Raw genomic sequence first — 21,253 nt, forward strand, 5'->3', positions numbered from 1 at the left:
ACAGTATGGCTTGAAACCCGGTTTGCCATTTCTTGCGCTTCCTCTCATGACCGCTCAGCCCTGCCTAGGGAAAGCAGCAGGGTATGTCTCCCTACAGAAAAGAAAAGCCAACAAATTTTCTTCAGGTCCTGCAAGAGCCACACAAGCCTCTCATGTTCCAGAGTTGGCTCTATCTCCTCAGCTTGGTTGTGAAGATTAACTCAGTTCATCAGAGACGGGATTTCAAATCCCATGTCCAATTAAATTCAACTTGTCAACAGTTTTCTAAGCAACGTAGATGTCTGTCACTGGAAGGCACACAGGTCCGGGCCTTGAGCCTACAGTCACACAGGTAGAGCTGAGGCGGAACACTGGGCATATTCTTGAAAAGCTTTAGATAGTTTTTTCCAAGTATGTGCCTCCTCACTCCCTGCCCCCTTCCTTGGGTCTTGATCCCTGGGAAAAGACTCATGTCTCGAGCAAATAAGTGATGAAAAAAGCTTGAGAGAATCAGAGGTGGTATTAGGAAGCAGTAAATTCATCACAAACACTCTGTCAAGTCGTATGTTTGTGAGGACAGCTAGTCCTTGGACTCTGAAGACAGAAAAGGCCTACAGCAATCAGAAGTTTAACAGCTGGGCTTCAACAAATGGCACTAATCCTCTGAGGCTCTCCGAAATAGAGAAAAAGGAGGAGGAGGGACGCCAGATACTACAATTCCCAGAATGCTCAGAGAGGAAAATGAACTGAGTGGAGCAGCGTACGCTGTGATGTGTATTTTGGGTAGGGCTGAATACAGCCACTCCTACCCCTTCCCAGGACACGCCTACCCACTTCGAAGGTTCTCGAAGGCAGTCGGTAGTTGTAGTTTTGCTAACCTTGGAGCGCTTAAAATTGTAAGCGAGAAGGCCGAGGGGCCTGACGGGATTTGTAGTCTGCGCGGGAGGCGGACGCGCACGCGCAGCCGCGGCCGGGGCGGGGCCGCGGCACTGCGGTGAAAGCCGAGGCAGCGGGCAGGCGAGCAGGGGGCGGGCGGACATCTTGGGATCCAGAGAGTGGCCGGGCGGGCCGAGCAGGGGGCCGCGGACACCAGGTGAGCTTGGGATCTGGCCTTACGCGGTGAGGGAGGGCGCCTGCCCCGCTTTGCCCTTCTCTGCTGCGCGGAAAGCTGCCCACACCCAGGAGTGGCCTCAGCCTTCAGATCCGGAGGGAGCTGACGGCGGGGCGGGAGCGCCCGGGGCGCGGTTGCAGGACGGGCGGGGAGCAGAGCCCTCCACCTGACCCGCCCGGCGCCTCCCGTGGGAGGGAGACCTACTGGAATCCTCCCAGAGCAGGCCCGCCGCGCGGCGCCCCCCTCCCTGGGATCGTGACAGCCCCCTACCCTTCGGCGCCGCCTCCTCTCAGCGCAAGGACAATTCCCCCACTCCTAGGACAGTGACACCCCCCTTGTGCCGCCTCCTTGAACTGTGACAGGCCTCCACCCTGCGGCACCCCCTCCTCCCAGTTGAGTGACACCCCGCGGCTCTTCTTTCTCAGACCCATGACAGCCCCCGCACCACCCCGTGGAACCATCTTTTTCTGCGATGTCTTCCTCTCCTCCCCAGGGCGAAAAGCGTCCCCCCAATGCCTCTGAACCCCAAAGCGGGTTCCGTCTGCCCGGCTTTCCCCTGTTCACCACTGTCAGTCCCTCCCTGCCGTGTTTCCTCTTCAAGGCCCTGACCTTTGCCATACTGGAAACTTTCTCCGGGTGCCCCCGCCAGCCCTGTGGCTGCTGAGGGCTCGCCTGGGCATACGGTCTGGCTGTTGCTGCAGTCTTTCCCTTAACTGAATATTCCGTTCCAGTCCTGGGCCCCCCTGTGCTTCGCTGGTGCCCTGAGCTCCCTACCACTTGGTACCTGTGAACTTGGTTCTTTGCCCCGGGCTCGACCTCCATTTTGCATTTCCTTTCCCAGCCTCTTTGGGACTGAGGGATGGGATGAGTTTGCCACCTTGAGAGACCTCTCCCTGCATCTGGAAGACCTTGACGGCCACAGGAATAGGCTTTATTTTCCAGTTTAGAAAAGTCTGCTGAACTCCCCGCTGTGAAATTAATACAAGGGCTAATCCAAGAAATCTAGAACTAAATGAACCCTTTTTCTCCTTGTAAACAATCTAAATGAGTTGACCCAAATAATTTGGATAATTGAGGCATTCTACCCCTTGCTTACAGGCACTCAGGCCAGAAGCAAGTTATGTCGTGGGTCTGGAATCACAGAATTTCAGCTGGAAGGATCTTTTAATTTAAGGACTTGCCTCCCACCCGACCCCCCTTACTTTTATTGTACTTGGGAGCTGAAAGGGAGCCTCCCTTTTTGAAAGGGAGGCTCAAAAATAACTCATAAGTAGCTTGGGTCATTGAAGTGTAGTCAGCCAGGGCTGAGGCCTGCCTGCTCTGCTCTTTGCCTGCTTATCTGACTGCCTGGGAGAGGCAGGAGCCACACTCCTGGGTCCATGTCAGGGCCTAAGGCCTCCCTTCTCTCCTCCTTTCCCCACCCTGCACACCCTTTCCTGGAATGTTTAGACTTCTGTGAATTAGGCCGGAGGTTCAGGCCCTGCCACCTTACAGAAGGGTAATGGAGCCTGAGAGACTGGGTGTTCCCAAAGCTGTGCCTGGGGGCCCCAGGCCTGAACCAGTTGGAGTAATTTCTACCGCCATTCCTGCAGCCGCAGGCAGGCGTTCGCAGTGACTCACTGGCTAGAGCCTGGGTGAGAATCTGCACAGGAAAAGGGGAAAAGGATCCTTGCTGAGTTCAGCTCCGCTCCGTGGGGGGTGGGAGGAGCGCTACTCTCTGGGCTCAGCCCCAGAAAAGGGAGGGTCAAAATGGCCTTAGAATCCTGGGCTCCAGGCCCTCTCCGTTTCTTTCTCCTTTCCAGTATGGGATAAACAGGAACTGGAGTCTGGCTAAGGGGAGGAGCATGCTTGGGAGGGCTGCAGGGTCACTTGCTAAAGGGTTGAGTCAGGAAAAAAGGCCAGCCACTGACCTGCCCAGCCCCACAGGGGACTTTGGCGGGGGTTCTGAGGCCTTCCCTTACCCTGCCCCCGCCTGTCCTAGGTCTGTTCTCAGAGCGATGGGCTGCGGAGACTGAGCTGCCGCCATGATTGGAGGCTTATTCATCTATAATCACAAGGGGGAGGTGCTCATCTCCCGGGTCTACCGTGATGACATCGGGTGAGTCCCCTGGCAGAGCCAGCTGTGCCCCCAGCCCCCCATCCCTCCTCCCCAGCATGCATGACCAGGTCTTTCCTCCCAAGGCTTGACTTGGACCACCCCCACCCCTTGCTGCATCCTGGAAGCTCGGCTAGTACAGCCTGGTTCCCATTAGGTCTGGTGGTATTGGCTTGGCAGCCAGTTGCTAGCTGCTGGACGGGACCTGTGGAATGGCGTGGCCCCATAGTCTTAGGGACTCCTGTCCTTCCTGTCTCCTGTTTCCCTTAGTGACAGACCTGGTTGCTGGAGATGAATGCTTTTCCCCAGGCAGGTTGATTCCTCCTTTGAGGTAGAGGGAGATCAGTCTCCAGTGGGTGGAGTTAGTGGCCAGACTGGAGGTGCTAATCCATCTAAGTCTTCGCATGGTGAGAGCCTTCCCTGGATTCTCTTGAAACCCTCTCCAGGCTGCCGAATCCTCTCCCACTCCCTTTCTCAGAAGGAGGCAGGCTGCTGACTCAGTTGTTTTCAGTTCCTCTGGGCCCTCCTGGAGGAGAGGTTGTGAGCAAGCCTGAGGCACTCTGCAGTTCACTGAGGGAAGGGCAGGGAGGCCATGCTGCCCTTTCTGGCCTATCAAGTTGACCCAGAGTTGCTCCTTGTTCTGGGTCCCTCAGACCTTAACAAGGAGGCACAGCCTTACTTTGCATTCTGCCCTGCATGCCGCTGTTCTTTCCTGCTGAGGGGACATGGCCTGGCCTCAGCAGCTCTAATGAGATTAGGCTCCTGTAGTTCATGCCGCCCTGTTTTTCTTCCTCAAAGAGCCTGGGATAGTTATAGAATGGGCCTGCTGCAGGGCCCTAGCTCTTCGGCTCCCGGCTCCCTGGCTAATGGGCTGGCCTGGCCTTTGTGGCTGTTTGTCCATTGGCTGGTGGGGGGGCCTGAGCTAGAGCTGTGGCTTGCCTGGCTTGCCTGAACCTGGCTGGCTACACCCCTCTGCACCCCCTCCTTCCCTGGGTAGACCTGGTTAAGCCGAGGCCAGGGCACATACCGTCTTGCATGCCTTCCTATGCTCTCCGCCCCTCGCCTGTCCCTCCTCTGCTTCCTCCTCATGGTGTGTGCTACCCCCCAACCTCCCAGTGTGTTGTGTGTCTAACCCTCTCTCTCGTTGCTGTCACTCTCCTCTTCTTGCTGGCGTCATTTCTCTCATCCCATCTCATTGGCTGCCGTAGCAATAGGTAAGCGGCCTGTCAAGCTGCCGCCCAGGCACAGGTGGGTGGGGAGCCCTGCCCCCCATCGTTGTTTTCTTCATACTTTTTCATTCCCTGAACTTGCCCTGGAATTGGATCTTGGACAAGAATGGGTGGCCCAGCTCCATGGCCCCTTGGTGCTTCTCCCTCAGTAGATAAGAGCCTTCTCTGAAGTCCTGCTGGGTTTGTTCAGCTTCTGGAGGAGCCAACCTTCCCTACTGGTGCAATCACTAGTGGGAAGACGGGAGAAGAAGCAAGGTCTTCTCATCTAGGCCTGGAGCTTACTGAGACGCTAGAGAGGTGGCAGCTGGGAAATTGGGGCCAGGCCTGGGAGTCAGGAACATACCTGCCTACACCTGATGGACCTCACTTTATTAAGGTTGTATCTGTCTTCCTGTCACTGCCACTTGACTTCCCTGTCTCTCATGGTCTTCAGATACCAGCCCAGCTCTGGCCCTTCTCCCATGTCCCCACTGGGAGTCACAAGGGAACCACTCAGTGGTTTAGGCATTGGCTTTAGATTACGTGTCAGACTTCAGCAGTGAAGGGTGGGGCTGTCAGCAGCTGTGGTTGATCCCCACGGAGTGCAGTTTGCCTGGGTGCTGAGCAGCCCCTGTGCACCCTTTTCCTTCAGGAGGAACGCAGTGGACGCCTTTCGGGTCAATGTTATCCATGCACGGCAGCAGGTGCGCAGCCCCGTCACCAACATCGCTCGCACCAGTTTCTTCCATGTTAAGCGGTCCAACATCTGGCTGGCAGCAGTCACCAAGCAGAATGTCAATGCTGCCATGGTCTTCGAATTCCTCTATAAGATGTGTGACGTAATGGCCGCCTACTTTGGCAAGATCAGCGAGGAGAACATCAAGAACAATTTTGTGCTCATATATGAGCTGCTGGATGGTGAGGCTGATGGGATGGTGGGCCTAGGTGGGGATGAACCTGATGGGGCCTGACGTGGAGGTGGGAGCGGGTCTGAGGCTCCAGTGCCCTCTGAACTTTCTTTCATGACTTTTCTGGTCTTTTGAGCCCTGAGAAGGCCAGTCCAAATCCAGACCTTAAGGCTGCTCTGAAATGGAACACAGAAATAGGCTAGCGAGTAGAGATGGGGGAAGACCAAAAGGTCTTTCAGGGGGCTAGGAGCCTGACTCAGGGGTTTGGTGGCTGGGCCTCTTGCAGTTAAGAACATTTCATTCTCTTACCTTTGTGGTTTGGGCCTTATTTCACTGACTGTCCTCCCAGCTTTCCATCTCAACAGCTGCCTCAGAGCCTGGGGGACGGTGAGGTCTAGTCCCTGGGTGTGTGCTGTTATCTCTGTTCGCCTGTGAGGTATTTAAGTGAACAGAGTCCTTCCACTTTTCCAACATCTCTGTTTTCTAAAGGCTCAGGGCTTCTTGACCTCTCACCCACTGGCCATGTGACTCATCTGCTGACTTTCTCTATTAGAAAAAATCTGACATTTTAATTGTTTTCTCATGAAGCACAAATCCCAGAGTAAATGCTAGAAAGCTGGAAGACTTTGCTGCAGATGATCCCACACTCTTCTGAAGCTGTGCTGGCCCGACCATCCAGGCCAGGGGAGGGATTGGAATAAATGAGCCTTCAGCTTTTTCCATGCACTGATGGTTTCCTTCCTTCTGCAGAGATCCTGGACTTTGGCTACCCACAGAACTCAGAGACAGGCGCACTGAAAACCTTCATCACCCAGCAGGGCATCAAGAGCCAGGTACTCGAATTGTACACCCACAGTCAGGGTAGAGCCCAACCTCCCTTCACCCCAGCTGGCCCCTAAGGCTTGTCGTAGCTGACTCATTAGCCTGCCTCTTACAAGAAGTGCTGGCCTGAGCCTTCTGCTGTGACTGCAGGCCTATTTTGCTCTGTGTGGCCCTCTCCCACCCCAGGAGCAGACTCAGCACCTCTGTTACTGGGAATGCAGCTCAAGCAGTTTTCTTCTGCGCTCGGGGAAGGGGGGTGGCTGCTCTGGTGGCCTGGTGTTCCTCAGCAGGAGAGCGCTTGGGCCCTCCTCTAGGATCCAGGACTCATAGCTTCTCCTCCTTCTTTTCTGCCTGCCTCTTCCCGTCTGTGCTCCCCTACTGCTTCCTGTGGGCACCACAATGGCCCTGTGGCCTCCAGCATCAGGTAAGCTGTTCCCTCAGCTTCCACCCTTGCAGCTTTGCTCCGTTTTCTCCAGGCCCTGCACCGTGGGGCTTGTGGGGGAAGACGAGTTACAGGTGGGGACTAGAAGGGAGGCGGGATGAGAGTAGAGTTGGGAGAGAGACAGGGTGATTGAAGGTGGAGAGGAGGGAGGCCATTGGTGTTTGTCTCTATCCCCCACGCAGACGAAAGAAGAGCAGTCCCAGATCACCAGCCAAGTGACCGGGCAGATTGGCTGGCGGCGGGAGGGCATCAAGTATCGCCGGAACGAGCTCTTCCTGGATGTGCTGGAGAGTGTGAACCTCCTCATGTCTCCACAGGGTGAGGGACCTCTTGTGATGAAGCTGGAGGGGGACCAGGACAGGAGCCTGGTCCTGACTCAGGTGTTCCGGTTTATCTATCACCAGGGCAGGTGCTGAGCGCCCATGTGTCAGGCCGGGTGGTGATGAAGAGCTACCTGAGTGGCATGCCTGAGTGCAAGTTTGGGATGAATGACAAGATTGTCATTGAGAAGCAGGGCAAAGGCACCGCTGATGAAACAAGCAAGAGGTGCCTGAGGCAGGGGAGCTGGTGGGAGAGGGTGGACCTTGGAGGGCTGAGCAGGGCCTGGTGAATCACAAGTTCCTTCTGGGTGTCATTTCTGCAGTAATGCAAACTCTCTCTTCCAAAGGGTTTGCTTGGCTGGTTGCTCTTGACATCTGTCTTAAGAGAGATGAGGGTATTGTCCTGATCCTACTCAGAGAGTAAGCTGCTTTGTTCGGTCCCCAGGACCAAGGCTCTTCTGTACATACTGATGGCCTCTGCCCAGTGTGCCTGAAACTTCTGGGTCCCAAGCAGCAGAGCTCTCCAGATGATGAGCTTGCAAAGTTCCCCCTCATCCCTAACTCTGGGGCAGGGACCCCTGAGTCAGAAAGCTGCATTCCGGCAGCTTTCCATAGACTATAGTGAAAGCCTCGCCCAAGCTCTGGCAGCCTTTGGGGGTGGGATAGCCTCCCAGCCCAACTCTCCTGCCACTCTCCCCTTCTGCTTCTGCTTGCAGTGGGAAGCAATCAATTGCCATTGATGACTGCACCTTCCACCAGTGTGTGCGACTCAGCAAGTTTGACTCTGAACGCAGCATCAGCTTCATCCCGCCAGATGGAGAGTTTGAGCTCATGAGGTGCCACAGGGGTGTGAGGAGGCAGGGGGTGCTGCTGGCTGAGATGGGGGAAAGGGAGGAGGACAGGCTCTACTGTGCCAACCTTGCTTCCCCTCCTTCAAAGGTATCGCACCACCAAGGACATCATCCTTCCTTTCCGGGTGATCCCACTGGTGCGGGAAGTGGGACGCACCAAGCTGGAGGTCAAGGTGGTCATCAAGTCCAACTTCAAGCCCTCACTGCTGGCTCAGAAGATTGAGGTGAGGACAAGGGACTTGGGGAGGAGGAAGCACTTGTCTCCAGGAATAAAGGCAACTGATGTCAGGGCTCAATAGAGCTCTCTGACAGGTGCGTCACTTCTAGGTGAGGATCCCAACCCCACTGAACACAAGTGGGGTACAGGTGATCTGCATGAAGGGGAAGGCCAAGTACAAGGCCAGCGAGAACGCCATCGTGTGGAAGTGAGTCTTTCCTTCATGAGGCCACAGCAGGGCTCGAAATGACTTGGTGTACCCTCTTAAGTTTTACCTTTTATCCTCTGAGAGTGTGTGTTTTGCGGGAGGGTGCCTGTCTGCTTCTCTAGGAGCCTCTGCTTCTGCTGTCACCCCTTATACCTCTGTGTGAGTATGCACAGGCCTGCGCTTGGGTGCATGCACGCATTTATTTATCAAGATGCTTGAACGCTTCCCCATTGGCCCTTGTGACATCTCTGTGAAGTAGACAAAGAGCAGGGAGAGCATGTCCATGTATCTAAGCAGAAACTGCAGCCCAGTGCTAAAGGAATAGCAGACTCAAGGTTCCACAGCAAGTGGTTATCAGAGTCCTCACCACATTTCCTTGTCCTAGCACCTCCCACAAGCTCCTGGGTTCTCTTCCCCCTCCCCTACAAAAGGGCAAACTGCGCCCCCAACCCTTGAAACTCCTCCAAGCTATCACGGGCACTTGCTGCCCATTGCCCCTGTGTTCCCAGGATCAAGCGCATGGCAGGCATGAAGGAATCGCAGATCAGCGCGGAGATTGAGCTTCTGCCCACCAATGACAAGAAGAAATGGGCTCGACCCCCTATTTCCATGAACTTTGAGGTATGGCAGAGGAGGGGCCTTAGAGATCATTCAGATCAACCTCTGCACCTACCAGCTGCAGATGAGGAAACTGAGGCCTAGAGAGAACTGACTTTAATTTATAGATCCATTTCTTCCCCCTTCAGGCCTCTGACTAGAAATTGGTATTCACATGGACAGAAATCTTTGACTTCTTTTGGTTTGACGTTGGGCAATTCTTTGGATAAATTGAGATTGCTTCAATGTTGGATAAAACACAAAGTTTACTTACAGACAGGAAAATGGGCTGACTTTGCTGTGTGCATGTTAGACATATAATTTTCTCCACCTTATTTTTTAAGTCCATAATATTGAGCAGGATAAGTATGTTCTAAGGCAGGTCTTTGGTTGCTGCCTCCTGCTGATCAAAGGAATTGATTCAAGTTATCACAGGCAGGGCTTGACTTCAAACCCAAATGATTGCTAGTTACTCTTGGATATGCTTTCTTCTGTAGTAATCTCTTAGAGGACCCCTCACTACCCCAGCTTCCCCCAGTTTCTTTCAGGACAATCATTCAAATGCCTGTAGTAGAGAGAGATGAGGTAGGGCAGGACTACAGATTTCCCAGAGAGGAACTGTGAGAAGAAGACCACATTCCTAACTGGAGCTGTCCCTTGCCCAGGTGCCATTCGCGCCCTCTGGCCTCAAGGTGCGCTACTTGAAGGTGTTTGAACCGAAGCTGAACTACAGTGACCATGATGTCATCAAATGGGTGCGCTACATTGGCCGCAGCGGCATTTATGAGACCCGCTGCTAGCTGCCTAGTGGCAGCTAGCCCGCCTCCCCACCCACCCTCTTCCACAGGTCCGGGTGCCCCCGGCCACCAGACATCAGTGTCTCCTCCCTCCTGCTTTGCTGCCTTCCCTTTGCACCAGCCCCTGAGTCTAGGTCTGGACCAACCACATAGAGAGCAGGACTGGTGGAGCAGTCCCTGGGCTCCCTGGGCAGGGTGGTTTCTGGGGCTCCTGCTCCTCCATCCGTCTGTCTGCCCTGGCCCAATACCAGGCTCTGAGTTCTGTGACCAAAGCCAGGTGGGCTCCCTCTCCTCCCCTCCCCTGTGGCCACATCTCTGGAGTGGGAGGGTTGGCTGCCCCTCACCTCAGAGCTCCCCCATAGGCCAGTAACAGATCCCCAGCCCTCAATCCCTACTCTGCTTTGGGATAGTGTGAGCTTCATTTTGTACACGTGTGATTTCGTCCAGTTATAAACCCAATAAACTCTATAGAGCGGAGTTGCTGGCTAAGTGTTGATATGGGAGCTACATGGGGAAGGAAACTGGTGGGACTGCTCTTCTGATGTCTTACACTGCTTGCTTTGAATAGAGATTTCTATTCTGAACTCTCCCAAGGCTCTTCCCTTGTCTTGTCTCAATTGTTAGGCTCCTTCATGACCATGCAAGCTCTTATCCTGATGTGTTAGCCCAGGTCTCCTGTCTCTTCTGAGAAGAAAACAGCGTTAAGGGCATGCAGCCCCATCTGGCCCCGGTTCCCTCAGGGTAGAGATTCTTTCCCTAATTCGCCCCCAGCTTTAGGTTGGTATTTTCTAATTAGCAGAGATTAAGCAAGGTTTACTTTCGGTCTTTCAAGCCATCTTGAGAAACTGACTGCCCTTTTAATTCAATCCTCTTCCTAATTACCCAGGCTTCCCTAACCTTGGTGGGTGGGTGGTAAAACCAAAGATGTAAAGCTCCCCAGGCCTTTTTCAAAATTCCTCCCTTCTGTCCCTCCCCCTCTCCAAAGAATCCTGTGGTGGGCTAGTCCCTGACGGGAGTGTTCCATATCCTGCTGGTGTGTTTGAGAAGATAAAATGAGCAGGTTTGCCCTTGCCAGTTTTCCCTTGCTTGGTTTTAGCCTCTTTTTTTGGGGGGGGAGCAAGATTGGCCCCAAGCTAACATCTGCTGCCAATCCTCCTCTTTTTGCTGAGGAAGACTGGCCCTGAGCTAACATCCGTGCCCATCTTCCTCTACTTTATATGTTGGATGCCTACCACAGCATGGCTTGCCAAGTGGTGCGATGTCCGCACGGCAGATCTGAACCATCGAACTCTGGGCCACCGAACCAGAATGTGCGAACTTAACCACTGTGCCGGCCCTGGTTTCAGCCTTTTTAAACCTAAAACATCTAACAGAGAAAATTTCAAACATAAACAGAAGTAGCAAAATATAATGAACCCTCATGTCCCATCATTCAACTTCAGTAATTATCAACTCACGGCCAATTCCTTAATATCACATCCAATCTGTGTTCATACTTAATCCAAGTGCCCTATAAAATTTTGTACAGCTTTCATCTGGATCCAAACAAGTCCATTGCGGCTGGTGAAAGCTCTTAAAACTTATGAACCACAGGTTCTCCCTCAGCTCTTGCAATGTTGAAGAAACCAGATAGTTCTATAGTTCCCCAGTAGGGATATCTCTTTCCCTGTATTTTCTATAAAGTGGTTATTAGATCTAGAGACTTAATAGCTTTACTTTAAATATCGAGATTGATTCCTAACAATGGCAAAAGGAGGAATGGATGATGTACTTTTAGATGCCAATTTTAGAGCCGGGCTGGAAGAATATTCACGTTAAATGTAAAGCAGTAGCATCAATTGGGGAAAATTCCTAACTTCCACCTGAGGGAATCACTAAAAGGAAATAGCTTTTTACAGTCATTTACTGAGATTCAGAGTGCAGTGAAGTCTGCTTTGGGTGTAGGTAGGGAAAAAATGCCAATTAATTTACACAGGCCGTGTTGTGGACCTAGTTTTCACGCCCTTCGGCGGCAGGAGAGGTTGTGCCCAGGATGGTGGAAGGACTGAGTGGGCATGATTCGCAGGAGGTCCGCTGAGCTGTCAAGCGTGACAGGACTGTGCAAGTCGGCGGCGGGCTGGCCACCAGGCTGAGACAAGCCCTTGGGGCCTGGGGACCGGAACAAAACCCGCGGCCGCACAGACCTGTACAGGGGGCTTCTGAGAGCTCAGGGACCGGCGTGAGTCAGCAAAGCTCTCGGCGGGTTCCAAGATGGACCCAGCTGAGCCGCAGACGCGCCGGAAAGGAACGCAGAGAACCCACCAAGGCCAATGTGCCTTCTCAACTGCTTGCCTCTTGGGAGGTTCCCACCTGCCAGACCGTCGGTGTCTCGCGCCCTGATAAACCGCGAACGCCGTCGCCCCCGCAGCCTCTGGGAGCTCCGCTTCCCACAAGGCAGCGAGAACCGCACATGTGGCTAATTTTTCAGCGGAAAAGGCGTTGCGCAAGCGCAGTGAGGACAGCTCCGGCGTAGACGCTGAGCAGCGCTTGCGCACGGTTCCTTCCGCCCCGTTCACCCCGCCCACCGGTTTCGGCCTACTCGGCGCCTTTGTTACGTCACCGCTACGCATGCGCCTTGGAAGCAGGGACGAGCTTTCGGGGAACGGGCAGGGGGCGGGCTTTGGCCGAGGTCTCACGGCGACTGCGCGGACGGGAGCCCGGCTGGAACATGGCGACTTGCGCTGAAATCCTGCGGAGCGAGTTCCCCGAAATTGACGGACAGGTTTTCGACTACGTGACGGGTGAGCCCAACCGAATCAGCGCGCTAGGGAGGCTGAAGTGGAAGTCGTGAAGGGGAAAGACTAAGGGAGGGCAGTTCTGGGGACCGCTGCTAGGCCTCCCTCTGCATGACCTCTCGTCCCGAGGGCTGGTGGGGTCTGGAGCCCGGATTGGGGCCACGGTTCGGGGGTTAAAACTGCTTGTATGTCCATCCTATCCGGTATCTTCCTTATCCTGCCTCGCCGCGCCCAGGCGTCTTGCACAGCGGCAGCGCAGACTTCGAGTCTGTGGATGACCTAGTGGAAGCTGTGGGGGAACTGCTGCAAGAAGTGTCCGGGGACAGCAAGGATGACGCGGGCATCAGGGCCGTGTGCCAGCGCATGTACAACACTCTGCGCCTGTATGTGCCTGGGCAGGGGGATTCCTCGGGACGATGGGAGGGCGGGTCGTCGAGAGACAAGACGTGAGGGAGAAAGGTCTGATGGTCGTAGCCTCGACTCCTAACTCGGCGCTTTCTATCCCTACTCTCAAGGGCTGAGCCACAGAGCCAGGGAAACAGCCAGGTGCTACTAGACGCCCCCATCCAGTTGTCAAAGATAACAGAAAACTACGGTGAGAGTGAGGGAAAATTGAATTAGCTGCCCTCTGTCTTTTTCTCAGCCTCCAGCCACCTGCCCCTTGGAGCTCAGAACTCCTGGTACCTCTTTTCCACTGGACAAGGTTGTAGAAGCTAGTTGATATGTTTGCTGAGGGGCAAAAGAGCTCAGTGATGAAGGGAGTAGGGGTTGGAGACTTCTCCAAGTTCTTGATTATGGTAGGGAGTTTATGGGCCTTGGAATTGGGTTCACCCCCCAATTTTGCGACCTATTAACCAACTGCATGATCTTGTAAGAGTTGCTTATCTGCTCCAGTCTCTACCCTTAACCTGTGCAGTATGTGTTTTTGTTTTTATATAAAGTTCAGGGAGGATGATAGCTATCTCCAAGATTGTAAGGCTTTTCTTTAAATGTCTTTGTGTCTGGTTCATGTTAGCAGCTCAAAATGTTAGTTTCCCTTCTCTCGGGGGAAGGTGACTGCTTTTCTTATCACTTGCAGACTCTGGCGCCAAGCTCCCAGGACTGCTAAAGAGGGAACAGTTCTCGGTGAGGAGGAGAGGAGGAAGAAAGGGAAGGGGCTCTGTCTGTGGTAGGAGTGGGAGTTGACTGTATCTTTCTGGGGGATTTCTGACTATGTCTTTCCCTGAGTCTTTGATTCAGTTCATCATGGGTAAATTGAGAGGGTTAACTTACAGTTTTCCCTAGGGGTTCCTTTCTGAGCCTACAAACTAGGGTGAAATGATTGTGTTTGGACCCTCAGACAGTGAACGCAAAGAAGCTAGAGAAGGCTGAGGCTCGACTGAAGGCAAAGCAGGAGAAGCGCTCAGAGAAGGACACACTCAAGACCAGCAACCCTCTGTGAGTTTGGCAAGAAGGACTGAGAAAAGAGTAGAGCAGTCTCTACTGGGATGGAAAGGTGGTTGGGAGTGCTAAAAGCTATCTGTTTCTCCTTTTAAAAGAGTCTTGGAAGAGGCATCAGCCAGCCAGGCAGGCAGCAGAAAGGAGAGTCGGTTGGAATCATCTGGCAAGAACAAATCCTATGATGTGCGAATTGAGAACTTTGATGTGTCTTTTGGCGATAGGTGAGGGAGTGACGGGGGGGGGGGGGGGGGTGCATTTTTCTTTTTCCAATTGATGGAGAATTTGGGAAGATGAAGTGGGGCTAAAAATAATGTTAGATTTCTGTTGTTAAACTTCCTGTGCCCTTATCTCTAGAGTACCCTTGTCTTCCTCTTACTGCCCCTGCAGGGTACTGCTGACTGGTGCAGATGTGAACCTGGCATGGGGCCGCCGCTATGGGCTGGTCGGTCGGAATGGGCTGGGGAAGACGACACTGCTAAAGATGCTGGCTACCCGGAGCCTGCGGGTCCCAGCCCACATTTCCCTGCTGCATGTAGAGCAGGAGGTTGCTGGAGATGACACCCCTGCCCTGCAGAGTGTGCTGGAGAGTGACACTGTGCGAGAGGACCTCCTGCGGCGGGAACGGGAGCTCAGCGCCCAGATTGCTGCTGGCAGGTGAGGACTCAGACTAGGAAATAACTAGCAGCAGCTGTCCTTAACACAGTGCCTGCCATACTGTCACAATCCGAAATTCGCATGCCCATCCCAGTAAGCAGTAGATCTTAGAACTTGGCCCTGTGGGGCTATAAAGCCCTTGTTCCTTCCACAGTGCTGTGAGCGAGTCCTTTCTATACTCTATTCCTGTCCCAGCAATAAGGCAGCCCGTGGAGTCCCAGTGGTGTCCTAGTGCATCCAGCTGCATACGGTGCTGGACAGCTCCTAGACTGCCACCCCTCCCCTCCCCCCCCCCCCCAGGTTCATTGCTCTTCCTCCCATTCCCACCCCAGGGCTGAGGGCTCAGAAGCTGCACAGCTGGCAGAAATCTATGCCAAGTTGGAGGAGATTGAGGCTGACAAGGCACCTGCCAGGTATTTAAAATTCCCTTTCCCTCTGTCAGATTTCACTTTTCCATTTTGCTGTCTATTCCAACCGGGTTCTTCAATTTTTTCATCCGTAGGGCATCAGTCATTCTTGCTGGGCTTGGCTTTACTCCTAAAATGCAGCAGCAGCCCACCCGGTGAGTGGCACTTACATTCTTGGCTCTGAACACTGTTGGCACTGCCCCTGCCTGCCCTGGTGAATACCCACCCCTGATGTGGCTCTGTCTTTCTTTAGGGAGTTCTCAGGTGGCTGGAGGATGAGACTGGCCCTGGCCCGGGCCCTGTTTGCCAGGTGAGTCTCTTGGGCCTGTGTATGGATACTATGGCGGATGGGCCTTGGTTCTTGAGAGATGGCAATGGGTTGCTGACCTAAACCCTCAACTCTTGCATTCTTTCCGTAGGCCAGATCTTCTGCTGTTAGACGGTGAGTTTGAAGTGGGGCACCGTGACTTTTGGGTGGGAAAGGGTGGCAACATCCAAGTTCCTAGTTCTCCAGCGCTTCAATCCCAAATGTGTCCTCCCCTACTTTCCCAGAACCCACAAACATGCTGGATGTAAGGGCCATCCTGTGGCTGGAGAATTACCTGCAGGTGAGTGCCTACAGGTGCTGGAGTAGGTCTGGGAAGGTCTGCCTCCAAGACGCCTTGGGGAGCTGAGAGCTGACTGCCTTCCCAAACTGGGCCTGCCATCCTGTGACCCCCCCCAGACGTGGCCCTCCACAATCCTGGTCGTCTCCCACGACCGCAACTTCCTGAATGCCATAGCCACAGACATCATCCACCTGCATAGCCAGCGGCTAGATGGTTACCGGGGAGACTTTGAGACCTTCATCAAGAGCAAGCAGGAGCGGCTGCTCAACCAGCAGCGTGAATATGAGGCCCAGCAGCAGTATCGCCAGCATATCCAGGTGTGGGAACGGGCAGGTCCCACCCCACAGGTTTTGGAATTGCAGGGAGTGAGGGAGCCTGACCAGGGCCTGCACTCATCACCCACAGGTTTTCATTGACCGGTTTCGCTACAATGCCAACAGAGCCTCTCAAGTGCAGAGTAAACTCAAGATGCTGGAGAAGCTGTGAGTACCAGGTCCTTGACCAGACCCTGACTTCTGTTCTCTCGTTTTGCAGGCCACCCTTTGCCCTCCCCTTCTAGGTCTGCTCTTTTCTAGGAACCAGCTTTAACTTCTTCCTCTGCAGGAAAGCAAACTATTCTGTATTGCTCTTGGAGAGTTAATTTTGCCCCCAGGCCTAGGCAACTACTAATCTACTTTCTGTGTCTATATATTTGCTTATTCTGGACATTTCATATAAATGGAATCATACAACATATAACCTTTTGTGTCTGTTTTCACTAGGCATAATGTTTTCAAGGTTCATCATGTTGTAGCATGTACCAGTACTTCATTCCTTTTTATGGCCAGATAATATTCCATTTTATGGACATACCACATTTTGTTTATTGATTCATCAGTTGGTGGACGTTTGGATTATTTCGCCTTTTGGGCTCATAGGAATAATGCTGCTATGAACATTTGTGTGCAGGTTTTTGTGTGGACATACGTTTTCTATTCTCTTGAGTATATACCTAGGAGTGAAATTGCTAGGTTACATGATAATTCTATATTTTACTTTTCAACAACTGCCAAACTGTTTTCTAAAGCAGCTGCACTGTGTTATATTCCTACCAGCAGTGTATGAGGGTTCCGGTTTCTCCACATCCTTGCCCATACTTAGCTGTCTTTTTAATTTTAGCTATCCTAGTGGGTGTGAAGTGATAGCTCATTGTGGTTTTGATTTGCATTTCCTTAATGACTAATGATACTGAGCATTAGGGTTTAATCTTGAAGCAGCCTTTCTAGAGGTACTGGTAGTGGGGAAGGTTAAAATCATAAGGCTTGGGATTTTGTGACATTGAAACATATATCACAATATATTAACTGGGAGAACAAAAAGCAACAAAAAAGATAATCCTATTTTCCCAGCATATAGTGAACTAGAAGAAGGTACTCTAAAATAAGAAGGTTATATGGGTGGTGAGAGTACAGGCTTTTTCTAAGTTTTCTCTGAACATATAGTACTTGTGTGATAAGAACAAGAAAGTTATTTTTTAGAGTCATAAATCTCGTCTGTCTCTTCTCTCCTCAGGCCTGAGCTGAAACCCGTGGACAAAGAGTTGGAGGTCGTGATGAAGTGAGTGCTGCCAGAGGGGCAGGTGGGGAAGTTCTTGTTTCTGGCTGCCCTCGTGCTCCTCACCCCCACCTCCTACAGGTTCCCTGATGGCTTTGAGAAGTTCTCACCACCAATTCTCCAACTAGATGAGGTGGATTTCTACTATGACCCTAAGCACGTCATCTTCAGCCGTCTCTCAGTCTCCGCTGATCTTGAGTCCCGCATCTGTGTGGTATGGTTGCTATTTCTCTGTTCCATGAGCTGGGATTCTCCCACCCCAATATGTGGTGTCAGTTGGCCCAGATCCTCAGGCTACAAAGGGAAGAGGTCCACAGGAACAGGAGTCAGGGCCTGGGCCAAGGACTTGGCTGTTCTTATGCTGCCCCATCCTCCAGCCTCACAGGGCTGTTTGCAGAGATGAAAATCCTGGCGTGTGGTATTTTATGAACACTGAGAGCAGGACTTTATCTTAGTGGTGTCGGTTCTGAATTTTCTCAAACCATGCAACAGAGAGGAGAGAGCCTGGGCTTCAGGGTCAGACTTCAGATCCTGCCTCTGCCATTTCCTAGCCTGGTTACTAAGCAGTTTCCTCGTCCTTAAAATGGAGATAACATCTACCTTACTTGGTTAATGGGAGAATTAAATCCCCAGCACTTAGTAGGTACTTAGGTATTGGTTCCCTCTACATCTTTACTACTTCCTTCATTTTTCTCTACACTTCCTTCAAAATATTTTTTTAGTTGTTGAAGGAGTCATCGGGATGACTGGGATGAATGCTCCTCTCCTTCCCTGCTGTGTGCCACACATGTATACTCTTTAACCTTCTCATGTTTCTTCTTACAGGTTGGGGAGAATGGGGCTGGGAAGTCTACCATGCTGAAGCTGCTTATGGGGGACCTGGCACCTGTTCGAGGCATCAGACATGCTCACAGGTAGGGCCCACACCTCACTCACCAACCACCCATGCATGGTGGCTATATTCCTTTATGGTCATTGCCTTCCATCCTTCGTTTCTGCCTGCAGGAATCTGAAGATTGGCTATTTCAGCCAGCACCATGTGGAGCAGCTGGACCTGAATGTCAGTGCTGTGGAATTGCTGGCACGCAAGTTTCCTGGTGCGACAGGGATTTGAGTTGAGGAAAGAGGGCCAGGGCTGATGCCTACAGCTGGGCCTGCCTTGGGGGAGGGTGCTGAGCAGCCCACCCGAATGTAGGTGTAAGAACATGGGCATGTGGAGATAGAGCTAGGGGAGGGAGAAGGGAGGGAGTTGGGCCAAGAACCCACAGGATGGGGTGGGGCCTATTCCAGGACGGCCTGAGGAGGAGTATCGTCACCAGCTGGGCCGGTACGGCATCTCTGGAGAACTGGCTGTGCGCCCTGTTGCCAGCTTGTCTGGGGGCCAGAAGAGCCGGGTAGCCTTTGCTCAGATGACCATGCCCTGGTGAGGCCTCATTTTCTAGAGCTCTTGCCCTCCCTCTTCCTCTCTTGCCTAGTAGAAAATGATCCTCTTGCCTTCATATTAGAGGAGTACATTTTCTCCCACCCACCATAATGGCCCATGTTTGTGGGTTCTGCTTCCAGTCCCAACTTCTACATTCTGGATGAACCCACAAACCACCTGGATATGGAGACAATTGAGGCTCTGGGCCGTGCTCTCAACAATTTCAGGGTGAGTCTGCCTTCTCACCACCCACTCCTCCCCAGACCTCAGCACCCCTTGGGGCCCCCCTGAGTGCCTCCTGGTCTCCTGTCTTTCAGGGTGGTGTGATTCTGGTTTCCCATGATGAGCGCTTCATCCGTCTGGTGTGCCGGGAGTTGTGGGTATGCGAAAAAGGCGGCGTCACCCGGGTCGAGGGTGGATTTGACCAGTACCGTGCGCTTCTCCAGGAACAGTTCCGCCGTGAGGGCTTCCTCTAGGGACACCAGCTGAGGACTCTGCCCAGGACATGGACTGGTCTCTCAGACCCCTGGGCCACTACGTAGGCAACCATCTCCAGGCCATGGACTTCCCCTGACTTTGGGGACAGCCTTATTTCCAAATCTCTCCTTTTGACTGGAGCATCTTCTGCACAACCCAGGGAGCCCCTGTAAGAGTCTGTGAGGACTGGTCTTCCAAGGGGAAGGGGTGGGGGGTGCCCTCTGGGGTTATAGATTTCCCCTACTGGCTCAGCTCTGACTGGGCCCTGAGTGGCTGCTATGTAAATTAAACCTCCCGCTGCATCTCCCATGTCTCATCTCTGCTACTCCCTGGCAGGGCTACAGTGTTTGCCCACTGTTCAGGAGTGTGGGCTCCTCACTTGGTGTTTTCCTGTGACACTTGTATCAGTCACATGGAGGCAACTATGGCAGCACCAGCCTTGTCCCTGGAAGGAGACATCATTAAAGCTGCTGGGGCTCAGAGGTCACCTGCCTGACCTTGCGCTGGGCTGCCTTGGTGAAATGAAGGGCAGTGTATTACATGACTGGTGGTGTTCCCTGTGGTCTGGGATCAACTGGAGGGGTCTCGTGTTCTGCTCTCGCAGCCCCACTGCTTGGGAGAGTGAAATGATTCTGTAACCTGGCCTCAAACTGAGACCAGTGGTTTGCCACCTGCTTTCTCCAGTGGGCTCTGGCCCAGGTTCACCTTCTTCTCTGATCTGGACCCTCAGATGGGGCTGAAGAGAAACCGAGAAAATGTCTTTGTCCTCATTTTGCTTGAGTGGTTTTATGATGTCCTTTATTTTTCCTCTAACCACATGGGACGGGCTGGGGAGGTAGGAAATTGAGAATGAGATCTAATGGGAAGAAATAGAGCACGTTGTTTTCAAATTAAGCAATCTTTAAGAGGGGAGGGTAGATTCTACCTGTTGATTTATAAATATTATTTCTTGAGGACTTAGCTGCTATATGTAATAATTTGCAGAAAACACAAAAATAGAGACATTGCTTTGCTCTCAATGACAACAGAAAAAGCAGAATCAACAGAAGGTACTTGCTGGCTTCATGGAGAATTGTAGTCACAAAGTTCAACCAAGGAATTTTAACTCAGCTGCTGAGGGTTTTGTGCTACAGGTAGCTGGGGGAGGGATCCCTGTTTGGAGTAAAGGAGAATAAAGACAGGAAGGCTCTGATGTTTTACCACAGAGCAGGCGCCAGTGGACTGATAAAGCTGGCAGAGTGACCACCAACCAGCCAGCCTTCTCAGCCTCCCTCCGCAGAGGGCCAGAGGAGGTGCTCTTCCAGCCGTGTCTGTGGCCACGTGCATTCTCGCACTCCTGAGAGCCTTCTCTCAGCTCCCAGCACTCTTCCAACCTCGGACCTGCAGATGGGCCAGTCGGAGGCCTGTTTGTCAGGCTCTCAGCCCCTTCATCCCCCACTAGCTTGTGAATCTCTTTGAGTTCTCCCAACTCAGAGTCCGTGGGAATGCAGCTGAAGGGTTCCATGACACAGAACCTGCTTCTTTGGAGGTGGTTTTGTGTACAAAGTGCACTGGAGTTGGAGTTGGGTCTAAGATCAGGTCCCAGCTCTATTACTGGCAATAGAAGGGGCCACCAATATTAACTGGGTAACCACAACAAATCACTTAACCTTTCTAACACCTCCTACTTGGTTTCTTTATGGGATTGTTGAGGATTAGCTGATAAGCACATAGTAAGCACTCAGAAAGTGATTCTTGTGTGACTGGTTTGATTTGAAGGACTATCAAAAAGTAAATTTTCTCTGAATAACTCCAGAGGTAGGCAGGTTGGACTCAAAGGGAAGAAAACTAAATAGCTTAGGCTGCCTTCTGAGAGTGAGTTCCCAGTCTCTGGAACCGTTCGGCCCTGCCAGGCTCTAGAGAATGGCTGCCTAGATGGCTCCCAATTCTCTGATTCCATGATAGTGATAGGAAGAGCCTGTATATATGACAATACATACCACTGCGGGCCTTGAGATCATTGGGATGAATGAATTACACCAGCTGAGAAAGACCCTACTATAAGCGTGTAAGATGAACTGTTGGGGTTTAGAGGAGGGGAGTTGGCAGAAGATGGTTGTCTTAAGGGATGGAAAATGTAGGCGATGTCAGCCAGCTCCGTTCCAGAAAGCACAGGGCAGAGAGGAGAGAAATCTGACACAGAAGGGTGGGAAGCCACCTTTGATCACTCCACCCTGCCCATCACAGCAGCCACCCACTTTGTGCTGTAGAGAGTCTAATCCCAACCACAACCATTGGGAAGCTGGTCCTTCCAACCTGCTGATGCTGGAGCTGCCCTGGAGT

At 52.6% G+C, this 21,253-nt stretch overlaps 2 protein-coding genes across 4 annotated transcripts; both read left to right on the forward strand.

Moving 5' to 3' along the window:
• Nucleotides 1-806: 806 nt before the first annotated feature.
• AP2M1 (adaptor related protein complex 2 subunit mu 1) lies at nt 807-10,032 on the forward strand. Its single transcript, XM_005601847.4, has 11 exons — nt 807-1,072; nt 3,072-3,188; nt 5,046-5,311; nt 6,052-6,134; nt 6,748-6,883; nt 6,970-7,111; nt 7,602-7,721; nt 7,825-7,960; nt 8,064-8,161; nt 8,671-8,782; nt 9,424-10,032. Exons 2-11 carry the CDS (start codon nt 3,115-3,117, stop codon nt 9,556-9,558), a joined length of 1,302 nt encoding a protein of 433 aa, XP_005601904.1. The 5' UTR covers nt 807-1,072; nt 3,072-3,114; the 3' UTR covers nt 9,559-10,032.
• Nucleotides 10,033-12,056: 2,024 nt separating this feature from the next.
• ABCF3 (ATP binding cassette subfamily F member 3) lies at nt 12,057-19,235 on the forward strand. 3 transcript variants are annotated; one of them, XM_001915856.6, is made up of 21 exons: nt 12,057-12,335; nt 12,565-12,712; nt 12,845-12,924; nt 13,408-13,454; nt 13,669-13,766; nt 13,868-13,990; nt 14,157-14,423; nt 14,756-14,836; nt 14,926-14,985; nt 15,084-15,140; nt 15,250-15,272; nt 15,383-15,438; nt 15,555-15,755; nt 15,844-15,920; nt 16,990-17,034; nt 17,113-17,245; nt 17,857-17,945; nt 18,037-18,128; nt 18,322-18,454; nt 18,595-18,682; nt 18,772-19,235. In XM_001915856.6, the coding sequence occupies exons 1-21, from the start codon at nt 12,263-12,265 to the stop codon at nt 18,928-18,930; spliced, it is 2,130 nt and encodes a 709-aa protein (XP_001915891.1). In that variant the 5' UTR covers nt 12,057-12,262; the 3' UTR covers nt 18,931-19,235. The 3 variants fall into 3 exon arrangements, with proteins under 3 accessions (XP_001915891.1, XP_070099497.1, XP_023479175.1); XM_070243396.1 differs by lacking the exon at nt 12,565-12,712 and having other exon boundaries at nt 12,172-12,335; XM_023623407.2 differs by lacking the exons at nt 12,057-12,335; nt 12,565-12,712; nt 12,845-12,924; ... (1 more) ...; nt 13,669-13,766; nt 13,868-13,990 and adding an exon at nt 14,619-14,625 and having other exon boundaries at nt 14,182-14,423.
• Nucleotides 19,236-21,253: the final 2,018 nt, after the last annotated feature.

The sequence above is a fragment of the Equus caballus genome, chromosome 19 (genome assembly GCF_041296265.1).
Source record: "Equus caballus isolate H_3958 breed thoroughbred chromosome 19, TB-T2T, whole genome shotgun sequence".
Classification (NCBI taxonomy): Eukaryota; Metazoa; Chordata; class Mammalia; order Perissodactyla; family Equidae; genus Equus; species Equus caballus.